Source organism: Natrix helvetica (genome assembly GCF_964273705.1).
Source record: "Natrix helvetica genome assembly, chromosome: 4".
Taxonomy (NCBI): domain Eukaryota; kingdom Metazoa; phylum Chordata; class Lepidosauria; order Squamata; family Natricidae; genus Natrix; species Natrix helvetica.
This window is the reverse complement of record NC_138550.1, coordinates 1,347,017-1,367,891: the sequence shown is the minus strand read 5'-3', so window position 1 is coordinate 1,367,891 and position 20,875 is coordinate 1,347,017. Positions and strand designations below refer to the sequence as shown.

Below are 20,875 nucleotides of genomic sequence, written 5' to 3'. Positions count from 1 at the left end.
CTGTAGCTCAGGGAGTCCTCGACTTACAACCTTTCGTTTAGTGACCGTTCAAAGTTACAACAGCCCTGAAAAGAGCGACTTGGGACCGTTTCTCACACTTACGACCGTTGCAGCGTTCCACGGTCACATGATCAAAACTCAAGAGGCTGGGCAACTGACTCATATTATGACGGTCGCAGTGTTCTGTGCTCCCCCTTTGCGACCTCACAAATAAATGAGAGAGCAGGGTTCACTTAACAACCCTGATACTAACTTAACAACGGCAGGCTGAAGAAACCTGGGAATTGTAGTCCTCCCTTGCTAACTGAGGGATTTGGGGAATTGTAGTCCTCCCTTTCCAGCTGGGGAATTCTGGGAGTTGAAGTTTCCCCTATTCTGCCTAGGGAATTCTGGGAATTATAGTCCAGACTTGCTAGCTGAGGAATTCTGGGAGTCCCATACACCTTAAAAGTTGTCAACTTTGAAAAACTGGGGTCCAGAGCAACAGAGGAGACCCCCACCCCCATTCCCGGGCAGAAGCCCCCCACCAACCTCTTGCAAGCCCCCGCCACCAACTCCAATTCCTTCTGAGAATTTTATTCTGATTACAAAAAGAAGACAAATAGAAATACATCGACTGAAAACGATGCCGCCCGTCCCTTTTTCACAGTCCCCGTGCAAAGCTTTCTGTCCCTGGCCATCAGAAAGGGGGGGGGGGGCAGAGAGAAAACCCCCCACCCACCCTGCCAGCCACAGTCTTGGTACCCTTTTGTGCCACTGCTGGGCTTGTACCAAGATGCCCCTGCCCATGTTTCCTTCTTCCAGGTGGGCAGTTGCTGGCAAGAGGCCCCAGAGTCTGTAGAAGAGACGGGGGTGCAGAATTGGGGACCCCAAAAGGAGGGGGGAGCAGCCGGTCTTAGCCGCAGGTCACCCTGATGGACGCAGCTCCCCTCTTCTGTTTTCAGGGGTTCGGAAGAAGGGGCGGGAGCTGAAATGTTTGGGGTGGACAGCAGGTCCCTTCCGAGACACCCCAAATGCCCCACTCAGAAGAGGCCCCTCTGTGACTTTCCTCCCCTCCCACCTCGGTCTGCTGGGGGAGCACCGGGGGGGGGGGAATCTCTTTGCACCCCAAAAAATCTTGTTTCCAGAAAGTGTTTTGGCACCTGGTAAAACCCAGGCTACACAATGCAGTTCAGCGTCCGTCCAAGATGGCGAAAAGGCAGGGGGGGCAAAGACCCCCAGGAAGTCCAGGATGCAGCCAAACCGTGGGGGGGGGGGGCAAGGTCTTGCTCCTGGCCCAGAAATGACTCTGTTGGCTTTGGTGACCGGCTTCAGCTCCAGGCTGTCTGCAAAGCCCCCCCACCCCTCACCTCTGGTTAGAGGTGTCGTTCCTGCTGCTTTCGGTCTTCTGGGGACCCCAAAGTGTCTGTCTTGGATATTGGCCCCCCCTCCCTCCCCACCCTGATGGGCCAGCCTCCGGTGGCTGAACTGCCCTTGGCCGTGGTTGTCCCCTGTTGTTCAACCTGCAAGAGAAAGGAAGGAAGGAAGGAAGGAAGGAAGGAAGGAAGGAAGGAAGGAAGGAAGGAAGGAAGGAAGGAAGGAAGACAGAGAGAGAGAGAAAGAGAAAGAGAAAGAGAAAGAGAAAGAGAAAGAGAAGGAGAAGGAGAAGGAGAAGGAGAAAGAAAGAGAGAGAAAGAGAGAGAAAGAGAAAGAAAGAGAAAGAAAGAGAAGGAAAGAAAGAGAGAGAGAGAGAGAGAAGGAAAGAAAGAAAGAAAAGAAAGAGAGAAAGAAAGAGAAAGAGAAAGAAAGAGAAAGAGAAAGAGAAAGAAAGAAAGAGACAGAGAAAGGGAGAGAGAGAGAAAGAAAGAAAAAGAGAGACAGAGAGGGACAGAGAGAGGAAGGAAGAAAGAGAGAAAGAGAGAAAGAAAGAAAGAGAAAGAAAAAGAAAGAGGAAGAGAAAGAGAAAGAGAGAAAGAGAGAGGAAGTGAGAAAGAAAGAAAAAGAAAGAGAGAGAAAGAAGGAAGGAAAGAAAGAGAGAGAGAAAGAGAAAAAGAAAGAAAAAAGAAAGAAGAAAGAAAGAAAGAAAGAAAGAAAGAAAGAAAGAAAGAAAGAAAGAAAGAGTTGGGTAGGGGAAGGATTTGAGTTGGGGGGGGCAGCACACGCAGGATTTGTTGAGATCTGGGCCAGGGGCAAAGGGGAGCAGCCGGACCCTTCAAAAGGCCAGGCCAGCATCTCTGCAGAGCCCGGCATCCCCCGCAGCCCCAGCGGACAAAATGGGGCCCCCAAATGCCCTCCCTCCCCCTCCCCCCCAAGGTGGGGGCCCAACTGACGGCTGCAGGGGGGGGCAGTCAACCTACCTGCTGTGCATCTGCCAGATTCACACATCCCGAAGGAGCTGCAGGGAGAAGGGGGCAAGGTCAGAGGAAAACCCGGGATTCCGGCACAGGCTGGGAGGAAGGGGGGGGCTCAGGACGGACCCCGCTGGGAGCCTGGAAGGGAGCCCACTCCCACCGGGACCTTTGGGGGAAACCACCAGGGACCCCCAACCACCCAGGTCCAGGGGAAGACAATGGAGGAAGAGGGAGGGACGGGAGGGAGGGAGGGAGGGACGAAAGAAAGAAAGAAAGAAAGAAAGAAAGAAAGAAAGAAAGAAAGAAAGAAAGAAAGAAAGAAAGAAAGAAAGAAAGAAAGAAAGAAAGAAAGAAAGAAAGAAAGAAAACCAGGGACCCCCAACCACCCAGGGGAAGGGGAAGGGGAGGAGGGGAAGGGAGGAGGAAGGCGGCGGGAGGAAAGGAATGGATTATAGATGAGAGAAAGATGAGAAAGAGAAAACAGAAAAAGAAGAGAAGGGAGAGCGAGAGACAACAGAGAAAGAAGGAGAAAGAGAGGCAGGGAGGGAGGGGAGGGGAGAGGGAGGGGTCAGGCTCACCGTCAAGGGGTCAGCCACGAAAGCAGCCACGCTGTTCCTCATCTCATTCTCGCTGCCCCGCAGGGGAATGAGGGAGACGTTGCCCAGCCGGGAATCGGGGGGCGCCTGGGGCAGCCGGACCTTGGACGACTCCGAAGGCCAGATGTTGCCTCCGTGCTGGGGTGGGGGAGGACACAGAGACCGAGGGGAGGGCGAGAAAGAGCGAGGTGAAGGCCATTGCATCTAGTGACCCTCCTCTTATCAGGGTCAGCATCCCACCCCGGACCATCCAGCCACGCCAACTTCTGCCCGGAGCCTGCTCTGGGTGGCCAAAACGGAACAAGTTCCTAGTCCTCATGGCCTAAACAGGCCCTATGCTGCTTGCTCAGAGCAGGGCCAACCCTGGGGGAGTGGGTGTCCCTGGGGGGCAGGAGAAGGACCTCAATGCTGGGATGCAGACCTGGAAGAGTAAGGAAGGAGACACCCCCCCCGGAATGCCTTCCCACCCACCACCCACCCCCGCCCGTCCAGGTGGAGGCTGCCCTGCCTTACCTGCATGGAGAGGAAGGTAGCAAACCATGACCGCATTTCCATCTGGGTGTCACAGCAGAGGTACCTGCCAGGGAGGGGAGGGGGCAGAAGAGTGAGAAGGAGAAGCCCCCCCCCTCCCTCCCCAGGGGAGGTGCTGGCCAGGGGCTTTTCTGCAGGCCCCCCCTCCCCCCCGCTCTGAGCCCAAGCGAGACCGTCATTAAGAGAATGCCGCCCATTGAGCAAGTTATCGGCAGTTATGAAGCAAATCACTGCACGTCATTAAGTTAGCAACACGGTCGTTAAGCAAATCCATCTTCCCCATTGACATAGCTTGTCAGACGGTCACAAAGGACGCTTCAACCATCATAAATAGGAGTCGGTGGCCAAGCATCTGAATTTCGATCACGTGACTGCGGGGATGCTGCAAACTAAGGACCCCCCCCTCCCTCCAGCTGCCGCCCTCCTGGCCCCTGGCCCCTGGCCCCCGGCCCCCGGCCCCTTACCACTGCTGCTTCTCCATCTTTTCGTTCTCAAAGAAGACGGTGAAGCCCCAGCTGGAAAAGAGAAACAAGGGGAGGCTGTGAGGTTGTGTGGGGCCCACCCAGCTTCACGCTCCCCCCTTCGTGTGCCTGCAGGGGGCGCCAGAGAGTGTTCAAACCAGGCCACTGGCGTATGGGGTAGACCCCAAAGCAGGGGTGAAATCCAGCAGGTTCTGACCGGTTCTGGAGAACCAGTAGCGGAAATTGTGAGTAGTTTGGAGAACTGGCAAATGCCACTTCTGGCTGGCCACGCTCCCATCTATTCTCTGCCTCCCAGCTGATCAGGAGGGAATGGGGATTTTGCAGTATCCTTCCCCTGCCACGCCCACCAAGCCACGCCCACAGAACCGGTCGTTTAAAAAAATAGAATTTCACCACTGCCCCAAAATGCTTTTTCAAAAGGCAACTGGACTTTGCTCTTTCCTTGGGATTTTTTTTTTCTCCTTTCCTTCTCCAGAACTGATGAAGCTTCTTGGAAGAGAAGCGAAACGTCTTCATTGCGAGAGAAAGAAAAAAAGTCCAGTTGTCTTTTGGAAAAGGACCTTTGGGGAGAACCGTCACCTGGGTGACCGAGAATCTCCATGGACGTTGCAAGGGGGTCTTTCAGGCAACAGGTCGAAGACGCTGGAGAGGGGAGGAGGGGGCTTCCATGCAGGCCCCCAACTGCAGCAGGAAGCCAAAACAAGATGGCCAGGCTATGCAAACGAGCTGAAGGTTTGAATCTTGCACTGACCGGCTTGTCTTCTAGGGACTCCGTGGGGCGAGGGAGGGGTGGGGAAGCTGCTTCCCTGGACTACGGCTGTGGGGTCTGAGGCAGGGAAGCCCACCCTGTGCGCTTTGGGGCCTGGCCCCACATCTCAACCCTGCAAACCCCACCAGGGGGCAGATTTTCTTTTCCCCTGAAGTCAAATTCGCTTCCGGGCCATCTGCGGCCAGAGGAACCCCTTCCCCCCCCCCCCACCTGCCCATCCTGGGCATCTCTAGAAGGCCATTTGACACCTTCGGGGCTCACCTGCCTCACCTGGTGGGCCAGGAGCTGGACAAGGCCTGTGCCATGGAGCAAGGCTGCCCCCTGCTGACCCAGAACAGGAATGGCTTCCTTATCTCTCTCACCATCCAGAGCCTTTGAGGATCTTGGGCTAACAGATTTTAACAGGGTTTTTTTTAATCTCTCCTTGTTACCAGAATAATAGAGTTGGAAGGGACCTTGGAGGTCATCTAGTCCAACCCTCAGACCAAGCAGGAGACCCTACACCATTTTTTACAGAGGACACTCTAGTCTCTTCTTGAAAGCCTCCAGGGATGAAGCTCCCACAACTTCCGAAGGCAACTTCTGTTCCATGGGTTGATGGTTCTCCCTGTCAGGAAATTCCTCCTTATTTCCAGGTTGAATCTCTCCTTGCTCAGTTTCCACCCATTGTTTCTTTTCTGGCCTTTGGGGGCTTTGGACAATAGCTTGACCCCCTAACTCCTCTCTGGGGCAGCCCCTCAAATACTGGAAGACTGCTCTCCCGTCTCCCCTGGTCCTTCTCTTCCCTAGACTAGCCATGCCCAGTTCCTGCAACCGTCCATTGTATGTTTTAGCCTCCAGTCCCCTCATCGTCCTGGTTGCTCTTCTCTGCACTCTTTCTAGAGTCTCACCGTCTTTTTTATAGTGTGGTCACCAAAACTGGATGCAGGACTCCAGGTGTGGCCTTAATAAGGTGTAATAGCAGGGGTGAAATTCAGCTGGTTCTGGAGAACCGGTAGTGGATATTTTGAGTAGTTCAGAGAACCGGCAAATGCCACCTTTGGCTGGCCGCAGAGTGGGGAGGGAAGGGGGATTTTGCAGGATCCTTCCCCTACCACGCCCACCAAGCCACGCCCACAGAACCGGTAGTAAAAAAAGTGAATTTTACCACTGCTTAATGCAAGTGCTTAATCTCTCTGTTAATGCAATTTAGGATTGTGTTGGCTTTTTGGCTGCCCCCCCCCCCGTACACTCTTGCCTCGGTCCACAAACACCTTGCAGGGGAGGTTGAGCCCACCTGCGCTGGGGCAGCCCCCCCCCCTTTGCAGAGACGGGCATCTGCTCCACTTACCAAGTGGGTGGACGGACCTTCTTCTTAATTCCCAGGTAGACCGTCAGGTTCTTCACCAGCCATTCTTTCTCCGGTTTGTGGCTCTGTGCGACAGGAGGAGGGACGGGTGAACGGCAGGAAAGGGGCCCGCCCCCCCCCACGCGGAAGGGCCAGCTGAGGTGCCCACAAGGGGCGCCACATCCCACCTCCAAAAGCAGGGAGGCCACCTTCAAAATCCAGGCCCACCACTAAAGGTGGACATTAAAGGTGGACATTGGGGAGCCGGTTGGATGTAGCACTCCCGACTTCGCCATGGAAGTTAGCTGGGTGACTTTGGGCCAATCACCGGGAGAGCGGGGAGTTCTAGTTCTGCCTTAAGCACAAAAGCCAGCTGGGTGACTTTGGGGCAGGGGGGGCGGGGGGCTTTGAAGGTGACCACCAGCACCTTCAATTGGACCTGGAGGCAAATCGGCAGCCAATGCAGTCCCTGCAAAAAAGCGTCCTGGGTGCAAATCTAGGTTCCCAGAAACCCGCCCTGGCTGCCCCATTTTGACCCAAAGGGAGCTTCCGGATACTCTTCAAGGGCAGCCCCGTGTGGGGCGCCTGGCAGCAGTCGGGCCCAGAGCTGAGTCCGGAGGGGGGAGTGGGACGTACCCGGACCTCCTTGTAGAGGCGGAGGGAGTGGTTGTTGAGGATGAAGTATCGGTCGTGGAATCCGGTGCTCAGCCCCACCCCCAGCAGGTTCTTCTCCTCCCGGAACTTCATCAGGCCGTGTTTGCTGTCGCCCACCTTGCTGGCTGTGGGGGGGGAGGGGGAGGAAGAGGGTCTGGAGGAGGCCATTGGGGGCAGGCAGGGGGGCTGCTTAAAGGGACACGGCTCCTCTACCCCCTGGGGGGCCCACCGGACATGGCTCCACCTCAGCCCCCCTGGGGAAGCCCCCCCCCCCCCCCGGCTGCTCTTGGGGCAAAGCAAGTCCCTGCAAGGGGAGAGTCGCTTTCTTCCTCCCTCCCTCCCTTCCCACTTTCTCCTCCTCCCTCCCTCTCATCCCTATCCCTTCCCCTTACTTCCTTCCTTCCTTTTTCCTCCCTCCTCCCTCCCTCTCATCCCTAGCCCTTCTTCCCTCTTCCCTTCCTCTTTCTTCCCTCCCTCTCCTTCCTCCCTCCCTCCTCTCACCCCCTCCCTCCCTCTCATCCCTCCTCCCCTCCCTCCCGTCCCAGCCTTGAAAGAGCTCCCCAAGCTGCTCCTTTGTCCAGGCGACAGGGCGGATGAAGGATGGTCTCCCAGCCCCTCTGCCCCCCCCACGAAAGGGTCCGCAGGGCATCCCCTCCCACCGCCAGTCCCCCGCCTGCCTGTGGCTGCCCCTCTTACCCAGGTACAGCAGCATGTTCTCCATGGAGAGCTGCTTCTTGACCACCAGGTAGCTGTCCTTCCCCAGGCTGTGGACGATGGGCAGGACCTTCTCGCTGTAGTGCAGGGGCCGCTCTTCAGCGGGAGGAAGAGGAGGAGGAGAGAGAGGGGAGGGACAGAAAGGGAGGCCTAAAACATGGGAAGGGACCCCAGGGGTCTCCCCTCGATTGCCCCAGGGGGTCCGAGAGAGCCTCCACAGCAGGGCCAGGGGGTCTCCGCTTCCTTCTCACGGTCGCTTCCTGCCCAGGACGCTGGTCAACTGGGGGCCCCTAGTCTCTCCAGGGCTCCTCGGGGGTCCTCTGCAGCCCCCCCCCCATGGGAGTTGGGAGAAAGTCTGACCACCTCCTCCCACCTCAGGGTTCCCCCCCCCACTTCCCTTAACCTTACCTCACCTCCCTCCCTCCTCCTTTTTCTTTCTCTCTTTCTTCCTTCTTTCCTCTCTGTCGTTCTTTCTTTTCTTTCTTTCATTTTACTTCCCTTCTCTTTCCTTTCACCTAAACTACCTTTCTTTCCCTCCCTCCCTTTTTCTTTCCTTCCTTTCCTTTTCTTTCTCTTTCCTTTCCTTTCTGTTTCCTTTTCTTCTCTATTTCTTTCCTTCCTTTTTCCTTCCTTCTCTCTTTCTTTTTCTTTCTTTCCCTCCCTCTCTACTTTTTTCCTTTCTTTTTCTTTCCTTTCTTTTTCTTTCCTTTCTTCTTTTAGTTTCCTTTCCTTTCCATTCTTTCCTTTCCATCCTTTCCTCTCCTTCTTTCCATTCTTTCCTTTCCTTCTTTGCTTTCTTTTTTCCTTCTTTCTTTCTCTTCCTACCTTCTTTTCTTTCTTCCCTTTCTTTTTCCTTCCTTCTCTCTTTCTTTTTCTTTCTTTCCCTCCCTCTCTCCCCCTTTTTCTTTTTCTTTCTTCCCTTTCTTTTTCCTTCCTTTTCCTTCCTTCCTTTTCCTTCCTTCCTTTTCTTCTTATCTTTATTTCCTTCCTTCCTTCTTTCAAAACCTTCCCCGCCCTAAGGTCCCCACTGACCAGCTTCCTCTCGCTCGTTGACCTCAAAGCAGCTCCAGAAGTCCTTCTCCTTGGTGGGGATTTTCCTCCGGTCCAAGATGCTGAAGGTCAGCTCCTCCGCCGTCATACTGGCCGGGATCTGAGGGAAGAAGGCGCCCAGGTGAGCGGGAGGCTCACCCGCCTGGCCTTTCAGAGAAGGCGGAACCCAAACGGTAGAGGCGGGGCTTCTAACCACACCTCCCCCACTCCTTGGGGAAACAGATTTACCCCCCCCAAAAAAACATCCGAGAGGCAGGGGGGCTGTAGCTTTCCATTCCTGATGTAAGATGCCAGAACCAGTTTGGCCTGGGAGTTAGGACACCAGGCATGAAACTAGGAGACGGGGAGTTCTAGTCCCGCCTTAGGTACAAAAGCCAGCTGGGTGACTTTGGGCCAATCACCAGGAGACGGGGAATTCTAGTCCCGCCTTAGGCATGAAAGCCGGCTGGGTGACTTTGGGCCAATCACCAGGAGACGGGGAGTTCTAGTCCCGCCTTAGGTACAAAAGCCAGCTGGGTGACTTTGGGCCAATCACCAGGAGACGGGGAGTTCTAGTCCCGCCTTAGGTACAAAATGCAGCTGGGTGACTTTGGGCCAATCACCAGGAGACGGGGAGTTCTAGTCCCGCCTTAGGTACAAAAGCCAGCTGGGTGACTTTGGGCCAATCACCAGGAGACGGGGAGTTCTAGTCCCGCCTTAGGTACAAAAGCCAGCTGGGTGACTTTGGGCCAATCACCAGGAGACGGGGAGTTCTAGTCCCGCCTTAGGTACAAAAGCCAGCTGGGTGACTTTGGGCCAATCACCAGGAGACGGGGAGTTCTAGTCCCGCCTTAGGTACAAAATGCAGCTGGGTGACTTTGGGCCAATCACCAGGAGACAGGGAATTCTAGTCCCGCCTTAGGCATGAAAGCCGGCTGGGTGACTTTGGGCCAATCACCAGGAGACGGGGAATTCTAGTCCCGCCTTAGGTACAAAATGCAGCTGGTTCTTTCTGGGAAGCGTAGTCCCAATGATTGCTTCAACCCCTTCGGTGTCGGCTACGGTGTCTGGGCTTTCTGGGAATTGTAGTCCCAATCCACTGGGTTGCAAGGGGCTGGGGAAGACAAGGTGTAGCCTTCAAGGGCTGGTCCCAAGTGCAAATCTGGATCAATGAGAGGCTCCCAGAGCCCCTTCCCTTGGCCTGGTCTCTCTCCCCCAGCCCCACCCCACGTGCCCCCACCCCAATTATCCTCCCTTACTAATCCTGTGGCTTTCCTTGCCAGCTTCAGCCCCCCCCCCTGCCCCCGCCCTCCCTGGCTTGGCTCCCCCACCTTCACGTGCTGCTCGGCCTCCAGCTTCTTCTCCTCCAGGTAGACGGTGCAGATGAAGTCCCCCGCATGCTGAGAAAGGGGGAGAGAGGAAAGTGTCTCCAAGGAGGAATAAAAGCAGTTTAAACATTACCCCCCCTCTCTCTCTCTCTCTCTCTGGGGGGAGGAGCTCCGAGGGGCATTTGCAGGCTGGGAGGCTGGCATCAGCCACAGCTGGAGGGGGGGCTATTAGAACCAGCCCCACATCTGCCTATCATCCGTCTGTCTGTCTGTCCGTCCGTCCGTCTGTCCATCTTTCAATCTGTCTGTCATCTGTCTATCCATCCTCCCACTCTTTCTTTTTCTCTTCCTTCCTGCCTTCCTTCCTTCCTTTCTATTATCTATCTGTCCGTCCATCCATCCATCCATCCATCTTTCTGTCTCTGTCATCTGCATATCCAGCCTCCCACTCTCTTTTTCTTTGTTCCTTTCTTTTTTTCTCTTCCTTCCATCCTTTCTATTATCTGTCTGTCCATCTGTCAGTCCATTCATCCATCGATCTATCCATCCATCTTTCTCTGTCTGTCATCTGTCTATCATCCTCCCATTCTTTTCTTTTTTCTTTCTTTCTCTTTCTTTTTTCTGTCATCCATCCTCCCACCCTTCCTTCATTTCTCTCTTTCTTTTTCTTTCTTTCTTCCTTTCTATTATCTGTCTGTCCATCTGTCCATCCATCCATCTAACTTTCTTTCTGTCATCTGTCAATCCATCCTCCCACTCTCGTTTCTTTTTCTTTGTTTGTTTCTTTTATCTGTCTATCCATCCTACCACTCTCTTTTCTTTTTCTTTCTTTCTCTTCTTCCTTCCTATTATCCATCTGTCTGTGTCCATCTGTCTATCTGTCTGTCTGTCTCTCTATCCATCCTCCCACTCTCTCCCTCCCTCTCTTCCTTCCTTCTTTTCCTTTCTATTTATCTATCTATCTATCTGTCTCTCTCTCTCTCTCTCTCTCTCTCTATCTATCTATCTATCTATCTATCTATCTATCTATCACTCTGTCTCTCCGTCTGTCTATCCATCCATCCATCCATCTTCTGTAAAGCCCTGTGAAGCAGCCTATGCATCCAAAGGCTTGGGGGGCTGCCCTCCAGCTTCCTGGGCCCTGAATGATGTTGGGCCTTGGCTGACTTGCTATAAAAGCGCTGCTCCCGTCACAACCTCCGCATCCGCCCTCAGCCCACCCAGCCGAAGGGAACTCTCCCCCAAACTTCCTCACAAAAGCTGCATTCACACAGAAGGCGATTCCCCCACTTCAGGACTGACCCGTTTCCTCTGTGTGGAGACATCCAGGCCAACTTGGAAACGGCCCAGACAAATCCGCCCGCTAGATGGCTACCTGTGTTGGTTTCAATGGGTTGTCTGAAGGCAGCCGCAGAGGCGCGACAAGAGGCCAGGCACCACACGGCCACACACACCTCAGAGGATGCAAGCAACCAACCAGAAACTGGGCAACCCCTTGGCTGAAGTAGTATACAGGGGTCTCCTGCCTGAGCAACGGGGTTGGGCTAGAGGACCTCCGAGGTGCCTTCTCAAGGGCTCAACTCACCTGCGTCCCGCTGGAGGTTCCTGCAATGCGCATCTTCAAGATGGCCTGGATTTCCTCCTGCTGCTTCCGCATCTCTTCCTCGTCCACCTGCCAGGCGGAGGAAGGAAGGCCGAGATGGGGGCAAATGGGGCGAAGGCATCGCCCACCACCCCGAGCCCCTCCCTGCCTCCTGCCTCCCGGCTCCGGGGGGGAGGGGAGAACATGGGGACGACCCCCTGTGGGGGAGCGCCTGCGCAGAGAGTCCTCGACTTATGACTTATGGCCACTGTGCAGGTGTGTGAAGTTACAGTGGATCTGCCATAGATGGGCGTGTCCCCTCTGGGATCACGGGACTGAGCTTTTTTACCACTTTCGGGATGAAAACCGGCCTTGATTTCCGGTTTTCGGCAAAACTGTGCCCTTAACCAGCGGGTTTGTTTAGTGACCATGTCAGTAGCTCAATTATGGCAGATTCGCTTAACAACTGCTGCAAAAAAGGTTGTAAGATCAGATCAGTCATGTGACAGGACTATTTTACACTGTCATGATTAATAACTATGACAGACAGGGTCCATTATGCTCATAAGTCAAGGACCTCCTGTCAGGTTTCCGAAAGATGCCCTAATTGATTCATGAGTCGCGAGCCAAGTTTCAAAAGAAAACCAGTCATTTATTAGGAGCACCATTTCGGCAATGCCCCCTTGCAGTCAGATCTAAACCTCATTTGAATTACGGCTGAACTTTACCCCCGTTCCTTCCCTCCTCTCAGTCTGTGTCATAAATCACATTCCCCAATGAGGTGCACCCTTCCCAAGCCTGCTGCAGTAATCTGAGATCCGACTCTAGCCGAAACGATGCGTGGAATGCGTTCCCCTCCCCCCTTTCCTCCCCCTCGCAACTTTAGGAGTTGACACCTGTACAAAGATCCATTTCTTCTGGTTCTGAGTGAGCTCAGATTCTGCGGAGTGGGACGCCAAAGCCCACCCAATCCACTCATGCCCATCAGCCCACACCGTTCTTGGCCAAACTTACACTGAAGATCTCCATGTAGCACCTGATGAGGTCTTCCACCACTTGTCCAGCCTTGAAGTCCTTGCCGTCCGTCTGGAAGAGCGTTGGCCCAAAGACGATGGCCAAGTTGTGGGTAGTCATCTGGTTCTCGTCGGAAAAACACTGGATTCTGTGAAGGAGCCAACACAGAGCTGTGGAACATGGACCCCATCCTTGTGTATCTGCCTAAGGAAGGGCCTACGGCAGAGCTCTCCAACCTTGGTCACTTGAAGACCTGTGGACCTCAGCTGCCCAAGTTCAACTCCACTTTAAGACTTGTGGACTTCAACTCAAGTTCAACTCCACTTTAAGACTTGTGGACTTCAACTCCACAGATTTCACTTCACTTTAGAACTTGTGGACTTCAACTCCAAAAATTCCACTCCGCTTTAAGACTCCCAAATTCCCCAGCCAGCCAAGTGGTCAAGGTTGGACAACCCAGGTCTACAGGGAAGGTGAGGCCAGGAGAACACCCTTCCTTGCATCCCAAACACAGAACCAACGCAAAGGATGCTTCCAAGAGCTGTATAGCCTAAAGAAGAGAAGGTTGAAGGTGTCACATAGCAGTCTTCCAGTTCTTGAAGGACCATCCCAGGGAAGAAGATATGGATTTATTCTCCACAATGCCCAAGGGTTGGGGACCAAGAACCAACGGATGGAAGCTTTAAAAAAAAAAGAGGTCCTCAAACTCAAAATAAGAAGGAATCTCCTAGAGCTACAAAGCAGCGGGAGAAGCTCCCTACTGAAGTTGTGGTGGTCCATCAAGAACTGGACAGGGATGGTCTGAGGGTTCCTTCACTGGACAGGGGTTGGACTAGAAGACTTCTGAGGACTTCCAGCCCTGGGAGTCTAACCTTCTGAATCCAGAAGTAGGAGACAAGCAGTAAAACAAAATATCAAGGATTGTCCTCTCCATCCCGCCCAGGAGAAAGAGACTCTCCAGTTGCCCATCCCAGGTCACCACTAACCGGTAGAGATGGTTGATCAGCACCTTCAGGGTGGCTTTGTTGACAAGCGGGAGGCTGTTGAGAAGCCTACGGTAACGGCTGATCCTTTCGGCGGGGTGCTCCAGAGCTATCAAGAGGAGCACAAGACCGTGAACAAGGCGGGGTCAAGAAAATCATCCTCATCTTCTTTTAATGACTCCATAATCCCTTGCAGGGTGGAGTCTTGGGCAACTGAATGGAGCAGCGGAGTGTTTACTGGCCAGATGCCTTTCCTGTCACCAGAGCGGAGTTTTGTTCAGCAGATAGATTCTCAGTGTACCCAGATATTTGCCTCTACCTAGGATCGAACTCACAGTCTCCTGATTGTGAGGCAAGAACTCCACCTCTAGGCCACCACACCACTCGAGGGGGGAGTCACAAAAATGGCCCAGTAAAGTCCCCCCCATGTCAGAGATCCGTTATGGGAGCCCACCTGACCAAAGTCCACGTGGTCAGAAGAAGCCAGCACTTCCAAGGCCAAGAGACCAAGATGGACTGATCCAGGGGCAGTGATGGATGGGGCCTGGGTGCCCCACCATTATAAGTGGTCTTCATCTTATGACCAAAATGAAGTCATGTCCGTTGCTAAGCGAGACTGTTACATGGATTTTACCCCATTTTTACAACCTTTCTTGCCACAGCCATTAAGGGAATCCCTGCAGTTGTTAAGTGAGTAACACGGTTGTTAAGTGAATCTGGCTGGACCACAAAAGGGGATCAGGTGATCGCAGGACACTGCAACCGTCATAGGTACATACATGCCAGTTGCCAAGCGTCTGAATTTCCATCACGGGACTGTGGAGATGCTGCAACTGTCATAAGGGGTAAGTCACTTTTTTCAGTTGCAACTATTACTTTACTTTACTTTACTTTTATTCATATTTCTAGACCGCCCCCTCTCCCAAAAGGGACTCGGGGCGGTGAACGGCCACTAAATGAACTGTCGTAAATCAAGGGCTTTCTGTATCTCATTTTTTTTCTTGAAAAGGAGGAGGAATTTCCTGACAGTGAGAACAATTAATCAGTGGAACAGAATTTGCCTCCAGAAGTTGTGAATGCCCCAACACTGGAAGTCTTTAAGAAGATGTTGGATAGCTATTTGTCTGAAACGGTATAGGGTTTCCTGCCTAGGCAGGGGGTTGGACTAGAAGACCTCCAAGGTCCCTTCCAACTCTACTATTGTATTGTATTGTAAAAGGCTGCATTTTCCAGCTGGGTGACACTGAACCAGCAGGGGGCGCAAGAGGGACGTTTCAGGTCGTTCTTGACTTACAACTACCAACAACTTCTGTTGCTAAGGAAGGCAGTCGCTAAGGGAGCCTTGCCAGATTTTGTATCACCGTTGTTAAGCGAGTGAATAAGCCATCGTTAAGCGAACCTGGATTCCTCCACTGTTGTTGGGAGCCAGCTGGGAAGGCTGCAAATGGGGATCATGTAACCCGAGGACACAACAGCTGTCCTAAATGCAGGCTGGTTGCCAAGTGTCTGGATTTTGATCACATGAGGCTGGGAATCCTGCGATGGTCGTAAGGGTGCGGACTGGTCATAAGATCGAGGGCTGGTCATAAGGGTGAGGACTGGTTATAAAGGTGAGGACTGGTCATAAGGGTGAGGAGTGGTTATAAAGGTGTGGACTTACCATAAGGGTGAGGACTGGTCATAAAGATGAGGGCTTTGTCATAAGGGTGAGGACTGGTTGTAAGGGTGCGGACTGGTCGTAAGGGTGAGGTCTGGTTATAAAGGTAAGGACTGACAATAAGGATGAGGATTGGTTATAAAGGTGAGGACTGACCATAAGAGTGAGGACTGGTCATAAGGGTGAGGACTGGTCATAAGGGCGAGGACTGGTCATAAGGGTGAGGAGTGGTTATAAAGGTGTGGACTTACCATAAGGGTGAGGACTGGTCATAAAGATGAGGGCTTTGTCATAAGGGTGAGGACTGGTTGTAAGGGTGCGGACTGGTCGTAAGGGTGAGGTCTGGTTATAAAGGTAAGGACTGACAATAAGGATGAAGATTGGTTATAAAGGTGAGGACTGACCATAAGAGTGAGGACTGGTCATAAGGGTGAGGACTGGTCGTAAGGGTGAGGACTGGTCATAAGGGTGAGGACTGGTCATAAGGGCGAGGATTGGTCGTAAGGGCGAGGACTTGTCGTAAGGGCAAGGACTGGTCGTAAGTCCATGTTCTCCAGTGACATTGTAACTTCTGACGTTAGCTAAAGAAAGGGCTGCCAGTCTAGATGCCCGCACCCCTTTTACCGGGCACTTTCAGCCAGGCCTGGGCGGAGTCCTTGGTGAAGAGCCCCTCCTGCAGGTCCCGGAAGAACCTCTTGAGGGTGTTGGCCACATCGTCCACCTGGTGGTCCTCCTCCTTCAGCCGGACCTTGCGGGCGTCTCGGCGGAGGGTCTCCAGCAGGCTGGTGGTCTTGGAGTTCTGACCACTCTTCCGGTAGATGCCCTCCGAGGTCAGTCCTGGTGGGGGGAGAGGGGGAGGAGATGAAGGACCCACAAAGGGTTTTCCACCAACACATCAGAAAATTGGGGTCTGGTCACGGGATGAGCCACTTTGTGACGGACACAACTCACCACTAACTGAAGGGCTACACCTGCATCAAATTCTCCTGATTGGAAATTATTCCTTAGATTTCTGACTGTTTTGATACTTCTACGCTTTATTGTGAGGACAGAGTTTCTTTGGATAGGAAGGAAGGAAGGAAGGAAATAAGAGTAAGAGACAATGAGAGAGAAAGGTTTAGGAAAAGAGGGAAGGGGAAGGAAGGAAGGAAGGAAGGAAGGAAGGAAGGAAGGAAGGAAGGAAGGAAGGAAGGAAGGAAGGAAGGAAGGAAGATAATTGGAGGCATCCCCCCCCCCCAAGGCCACCCACCCCCCACCCCCCGCATACCGCACTGGGTGATGTAATCGATGCATCTGTCCACGATGATGGGCACCTCCATCTCGGTCAGTTGTTGTTCCGACAAAGTGTCCCCAGAGCTGCCAGCTGCTCTCTGGATGGCCCCCACCCAGCCCAAGAAGGCCAGCCGCCTCTCGCCCTGGATGTACAGCGTCCTGGAAGGAGGAGGAGGAGGAGGAGGAGGAGGAGGAGGAGGAGGAGGAGGAGGAGGAGGAGGAGGAGGAGGAAGGTCGGTCATGCCAAGGTGGGTTGGGTGGCATGTGGGAAACCCTTGTTGGCAAGGCAGGAGGAATCATTTTTCCCTGCCACCCCAATCCTGGCAGCCCTCGTCTGGCCCTTCCTTCCTTCCTTCCTTCTTTCTTCCCTTCCTCCCTCCCTTCCTTTTCTTCCTTCCTTTCTTTCCTTCCTTCTCTTTCCTTCCTTCCTTCTTTCTTCCCTCCCTCCTTTCCTTTCTTTCCTTCCTTCCCTCTTTTCTTTCCTTCCTTCCTTCTTTCTTCCCTCTCTCCCTCCCTTCCTTTTCTTCCTTCCTTTCTTTCCTTCCTTCTCTTTTCTTCACCCCCCCTTCCTTCCTTCCTTCCTTATTTTCTCTGTCCCCATCATCTCCCTCCCTCCCGCTTCCTTCCTTCCTTCCTTCCTTCCTTCCTTCCTTCCTTCCTTCCTTCCTTCCTTCCTTCCTTCCTCTCACTGAGCTTGGTTGTTTCCTTACAGACATTTCATTACCCAACTAGGTAACATTATCATTGTCCTTCCTTCCTCTCTAATTTTCCTTCCTTTTCTTCCTTCCTTTCTTCCCTCCCTCCCTCCTTCTTCCTTCCTTCCTTCTCTTTTTTTCCTTCCTTCCTTCTGAATAACATACATTTAAAAAAAACTGAAAAGGCAAAAATAAATCCCTGAATATTTTAATTTTAATTAAATTCAATTTTCATTTCCTTGAAAGGAAAGCCATCTTTACAGATAGTCCTCGACCTACGACCACAACTGGGACTGGAACCTTGGTTGCTAAGTGAGGCAGTCATTCAGGGACCTGCATCCAAGTTTACAGCCTTTTTGCCCTGCTGGGTGATTGACTGCAGTGCCTGGTCGTTAAGTGAATCCAGCTGACTTTGCTGGTGGGAAGACAGCTGGGAGGGTCGCATAGGGGGACCGCTTGACCCCTGGGCTCTGCCACCCTCATAAGGATACGCCGGCTGCCCAGGGCCCAAAGTTTTACCACATGACTGCAGGGATGTTGTAATGGTCACAAGTGCAAGGACCGGTTGTAGGTCATTTTTTCCACAGCAACATTGCAATTTTGAAGCGTCGCTAAATGGACGGTTGTAAGTCGAGGACTGCCTGCCTTCTCCCTGAAAACCTCTTACCTTCTCCTTTCGACCAGCACAAGGACGTCGTTTTCCAGGGCTGCAAAGGTGAAAATTAGCATTAATTGAGGGTTAGATCTGGACTTTAGTCAATTAGCCCCCTTGGTCCTTGGCATTCCAGATCCCACAGGTCAAATCGGGGGTGTGGATCCCGCTGAGTCCAAAGGGGATCCATTCTCAGCTCTGTTTACAGCAGCTCCCCCTCCCCCTCAATTCTGGGTGTCCCAAATCCCCCCTAGGAGGAGCCCCCTGAAATCTGCTTGATGGCTGTGACTGGAGGTCAGGGGTCTCCAAAGTTGGAAGCTTTAAGACTGGTGGACTCCAATTCCCAGAATTCCTCCTTCTCTCTCCCTCCTCCTTCCCTCCTTCCCTCTTTCCTTCTTTTGAAGTTCTATCAATGTGATCACTAATGATCAACAATAACTGTTCCCTTCCCTCCCTCCCTCCCTCCCTCCCTCCCTCCCTCTTGTATCCTTCCTTCCTTCCCTCTTTTTTCTTCCTTCCCTCCTCTTTCTCTCCAGTGTCTTTCCTTCCCTCTCTTCTTTCTTCCTTCCCTCCCTCTCTCCTGTATCCCTCCTTCCCTCTCTTTCTTTCTTTCTTTTTTCCCTCCCTCTTGTATCCTTCCTTCCCTCCCTCCCTCCCTCCTTTCTTCTTTCCCTCCCTTCTTTTAGCCTTCCTTCTTTCCTTCCCTCCCTTCTTTTAGCCTTCCTTCCTTCCTCTCTCCCTCCCTCTCTCCCTCCATCATGTGCCAAGTTTGGAGACCCCAGGAGGAGAGCAATGGGTGGGTCAGGTTAGGAGCACCCAATGAGTTGGACTGCCCCCCCACCCCACCCCCACCCGGCCATCGGTCAGCATGTCCACCCTGGAAGCCAGCCAGCAGTGACCAACGGGCTGTCCTGTGCTGGAGACGATGGCCGGCTCCCCTCTGCCCCGGGAGTTGCAATTCTGGCCTCAAAATTAGGGGTGTTGGTCTTGTCTTTCGCCTGGATGGAGGGGGGCTCCTCTCAGACCCCCCACCCACCTTCGGCAGAAAATGAGGCAGTCCTCCAGTTACGACCACAAGGGAGGCTGCCCATCCATCGAGGTGGTCACTCATGATGGAGGTCAAAAGGCTCCGTCATGTGGCTGATTTTGCACCCTTTTCCCAGCGGTCGTTAAGTGGGTCGCCCTGGCCGCTAGGTGAGCCAAGGGAGAGGATTCCGGGCAGATGTGTGGTGGGGGCCGGGGGCGAGTGTCGCGTGGACTCACAGAGCTCCTGCAGCTTCCGCAGCTGGATGGCCTCTTCCTTGGGGCTGCCGTCCAGGAAGGCGTAGAGGGTGGAGCCCCCCAGGGCGAACCAGCCCTCCTTGGCCCCCTCCAGGCTCAGCCTGCCCTTGTAGCGTAGGCGCCCCAGGCGCTCAAACTCCCCCACCAGGAGCCCCTCGGCCGCCGGAGGGAGGAAGGCCTGCAGGGAGGGAGGGAGGGGGCTTAGGATGGGAGAGAGGCGCCTCCCCACCAGAAGGCCCTGCTTCCCCTGCGCCCCCCCCTCTGTCGCCCTGCATGCTCAAGGGAGACCCCCTTCCCCCTTCCCTCTTTTGGGGCTCTATTGATGTGGTCACTAAGGGTCAACCCCTTCCCTCTCTCCTTCCCTCCCTTCCTTCTCTCCCTCTTTTCCTTCTTTCCTTCCTTCCTTCCAGATTCCCTCCCTCCCCTCTCCTTTCCTTCCTCCATTCTTTTCTTCCTCCCTCCCCCTCCCTCCTTTTCTCCCTCCCCCTCCCTTTCCTTCCTCAATCTTTCTTTCCTCCCTCCCTCTTCCTTCCTTCCTTCCCACTCCCTCCCCTCCCTTCCCCCTTCCCTCCGACCCTCTTCCCTCCCATCCATCCATCCCTCTTTTCCTTCCTTACTTCCACATTCCCTCCCCTCTCCTTCCCTTCCTCCATTCTTTTCTTCCTCCCTCCTCCCCTTCTTTCCCTCCCATCCCTTCCTCAATCTTTCTTCCTTTCTTCCCTCTCCCTCCCTTCCTAATCTTTCCCCATCTCTTTCTAACTGCAGGGGCCCCCAAGGGGGCTGCTGACCTTGGCCAGGCACTTGACCCACTCCCGGATGGCCTTGGGGTTGTCCAGGCCGAAGAGGTAGAGCCGCTCATTCTCTGTGTACAACTCAAAGGTATTTGCGTACCTGAAAGGAGAGACAGAAGAGTAAAGAAGGACCGAAGCGAGGAGGAGAAGGATCCCTTGAGCAGAATGTTGGTCTGGGGTCTCTCTGAGCTTGGTGACTTTCTTGCAGGCATTTCATGACCCAACTAGGTAACGCCATCAGTGCTCCTGGCTGTGGTCTCATTAACCGGTGAGATACAACCTAGTGAAAGATACTAAGGAAACTAGAAGGACCAGAACGCTTCCTCTCCAGCAACCAATCCGCAGATAAGCAGGGATTGGCACCAGACAAACAATCAAGCAGAAAGCCAGAGCCAAGGCCACGCCTCCACTGGCACAGGAAGGCACAGGGCACAGCACATAAAACAGAGAGCAAACCTCTCACTCCCTCACACAATTTCAACAGCAGAAAGAAACTTTAAGTCTGCAAAAGAGAGCCTCAGAAATACAGAAATTATCAAACATATATGAGAGGATAGAGAAGAAGTTGGAAGACTTAGAGCATCTAACAGCAAAATATGATGAAGAAGTTGGAGATGTTTATCAGGTGGAAAAAGTGGAGGTTAAAATCCTAAAAACCGAAGAGGAAAATGACCATAAAGAAATTAAATCTGCTGATATTTATGGTGATTGGTTTGTCTCTGAAAAGGGAAAGAGTGGAATACTGAAAGAGGAATTAAATGGAGGGGAACTCTACCCCAGATGGCAAGATACAGAAGAAGAGAAAACAGAAGAATTTATGGATTTAAAGAGGGAAATGTTATTAGCAACATCATTGATAACACTACCGACAATCAAAGATAAGCTGATTAAGGAAACAGAAGAAGGGCATCGAAATTACATGAGAGATTTTACAAGCAAGGAGTTGCTAAGAGGAGTCCATATAAAGTTGATTAAGGAGATGATTAGAGGACTGACACCACAAATGGCAGAAGATATGAGACTGTTTTGCTACTGGAAAGATACAGGTTGATAGATGGAAGAGTATAATTTAAAACTAGCTAAACTTAGTGAAATTTAGTGATAATAGATATAGATAAATAAATGATAATAATGTATACAATGTGTAGTGTTATGATAAGTAATAACTGGATATGAATATTGAATGGT

The 20,875-nt window shown here is 52.8% G+C and overlaps 1 protein-coding gene across 5 annotated transcripts in view; it reads right to left on the bottom strand.

The window, feature by feature from the left end:
* Positions 1-560: 560 nt before the first annotated feature.
* The window catches only part of ARAP1 (ArfGAP with RhoGAP domain, ankyrin repeat and PH domain 1), a 104,222-nt gene continuing 83,907 nt past the window's right edge, over positions 561-20,875 (bottom strand). For all 5 annotated transcript variants that reach the window (XM_081950668.1, XM_081950670.1, XM_081950669.1 and 2 more), the window contains 18 exons: positions 19,685-19,787; positions 18,879-19,074; positions 17,631-17,670; positions 16,264-16,427; positions 15,621-15,833; positions 13,343-13,448; positions 12,357-12,504; positions 11,346-11,432; positions 9,764-9,832; positions 8,436-8,553; positions 7,386-7,499; positions 6,672-6,814; positions 6,039-6,121; positions 3,922-3,972; positions 3,440-3,503; positions 2,909-3,064; positions 2,337-2,374; positions 561-1,502 (listed from right to left, as the gene is read on the bottom strand). In XM_081950668.1, the coding sequence (XP_081806794.1) occupies positions 2,357-2,374; positions 2,909-3,064; positions 3,440-3,503; positions 3,922-3,972; positions 6,039-6,121; positions 6,672-6,814; positions 7,386-7,499; positions 8,436-8,553; positions 9,764-9,832; positions 11,346-11,432; positions 12,357-12,504; positions 13,343-13,448; positions 15,621-15,833; positions 16,264-16,427; positions 17,631-17,670; positions 18,879-19,074; positions 19,685-19,787 (1,873 nt within the window). In that variant the 3' untranslated portion in view covers positions 561-1,502; positions 2,337-2,356. The remainder of the gene's footprint in view (positions 1,503-2,336; positions 2,375-2,908; positions 3,065-3,439; positions 3,504-3,921; positions 3,973-6,038; positions 6,122-6,671; positions 6,815-7,385; positions 7,500-8,435; positions 8,554-9,763; positions 9,833-11,345; positions 11,433-12,356; positions 12,505-13,342; positions 13,449-15,620; positions 15,834-16,263; positions 16,428-17,630; positions 17,671-18,878; positions 19,075-19,684; positions 19,788-20,875) is intronic.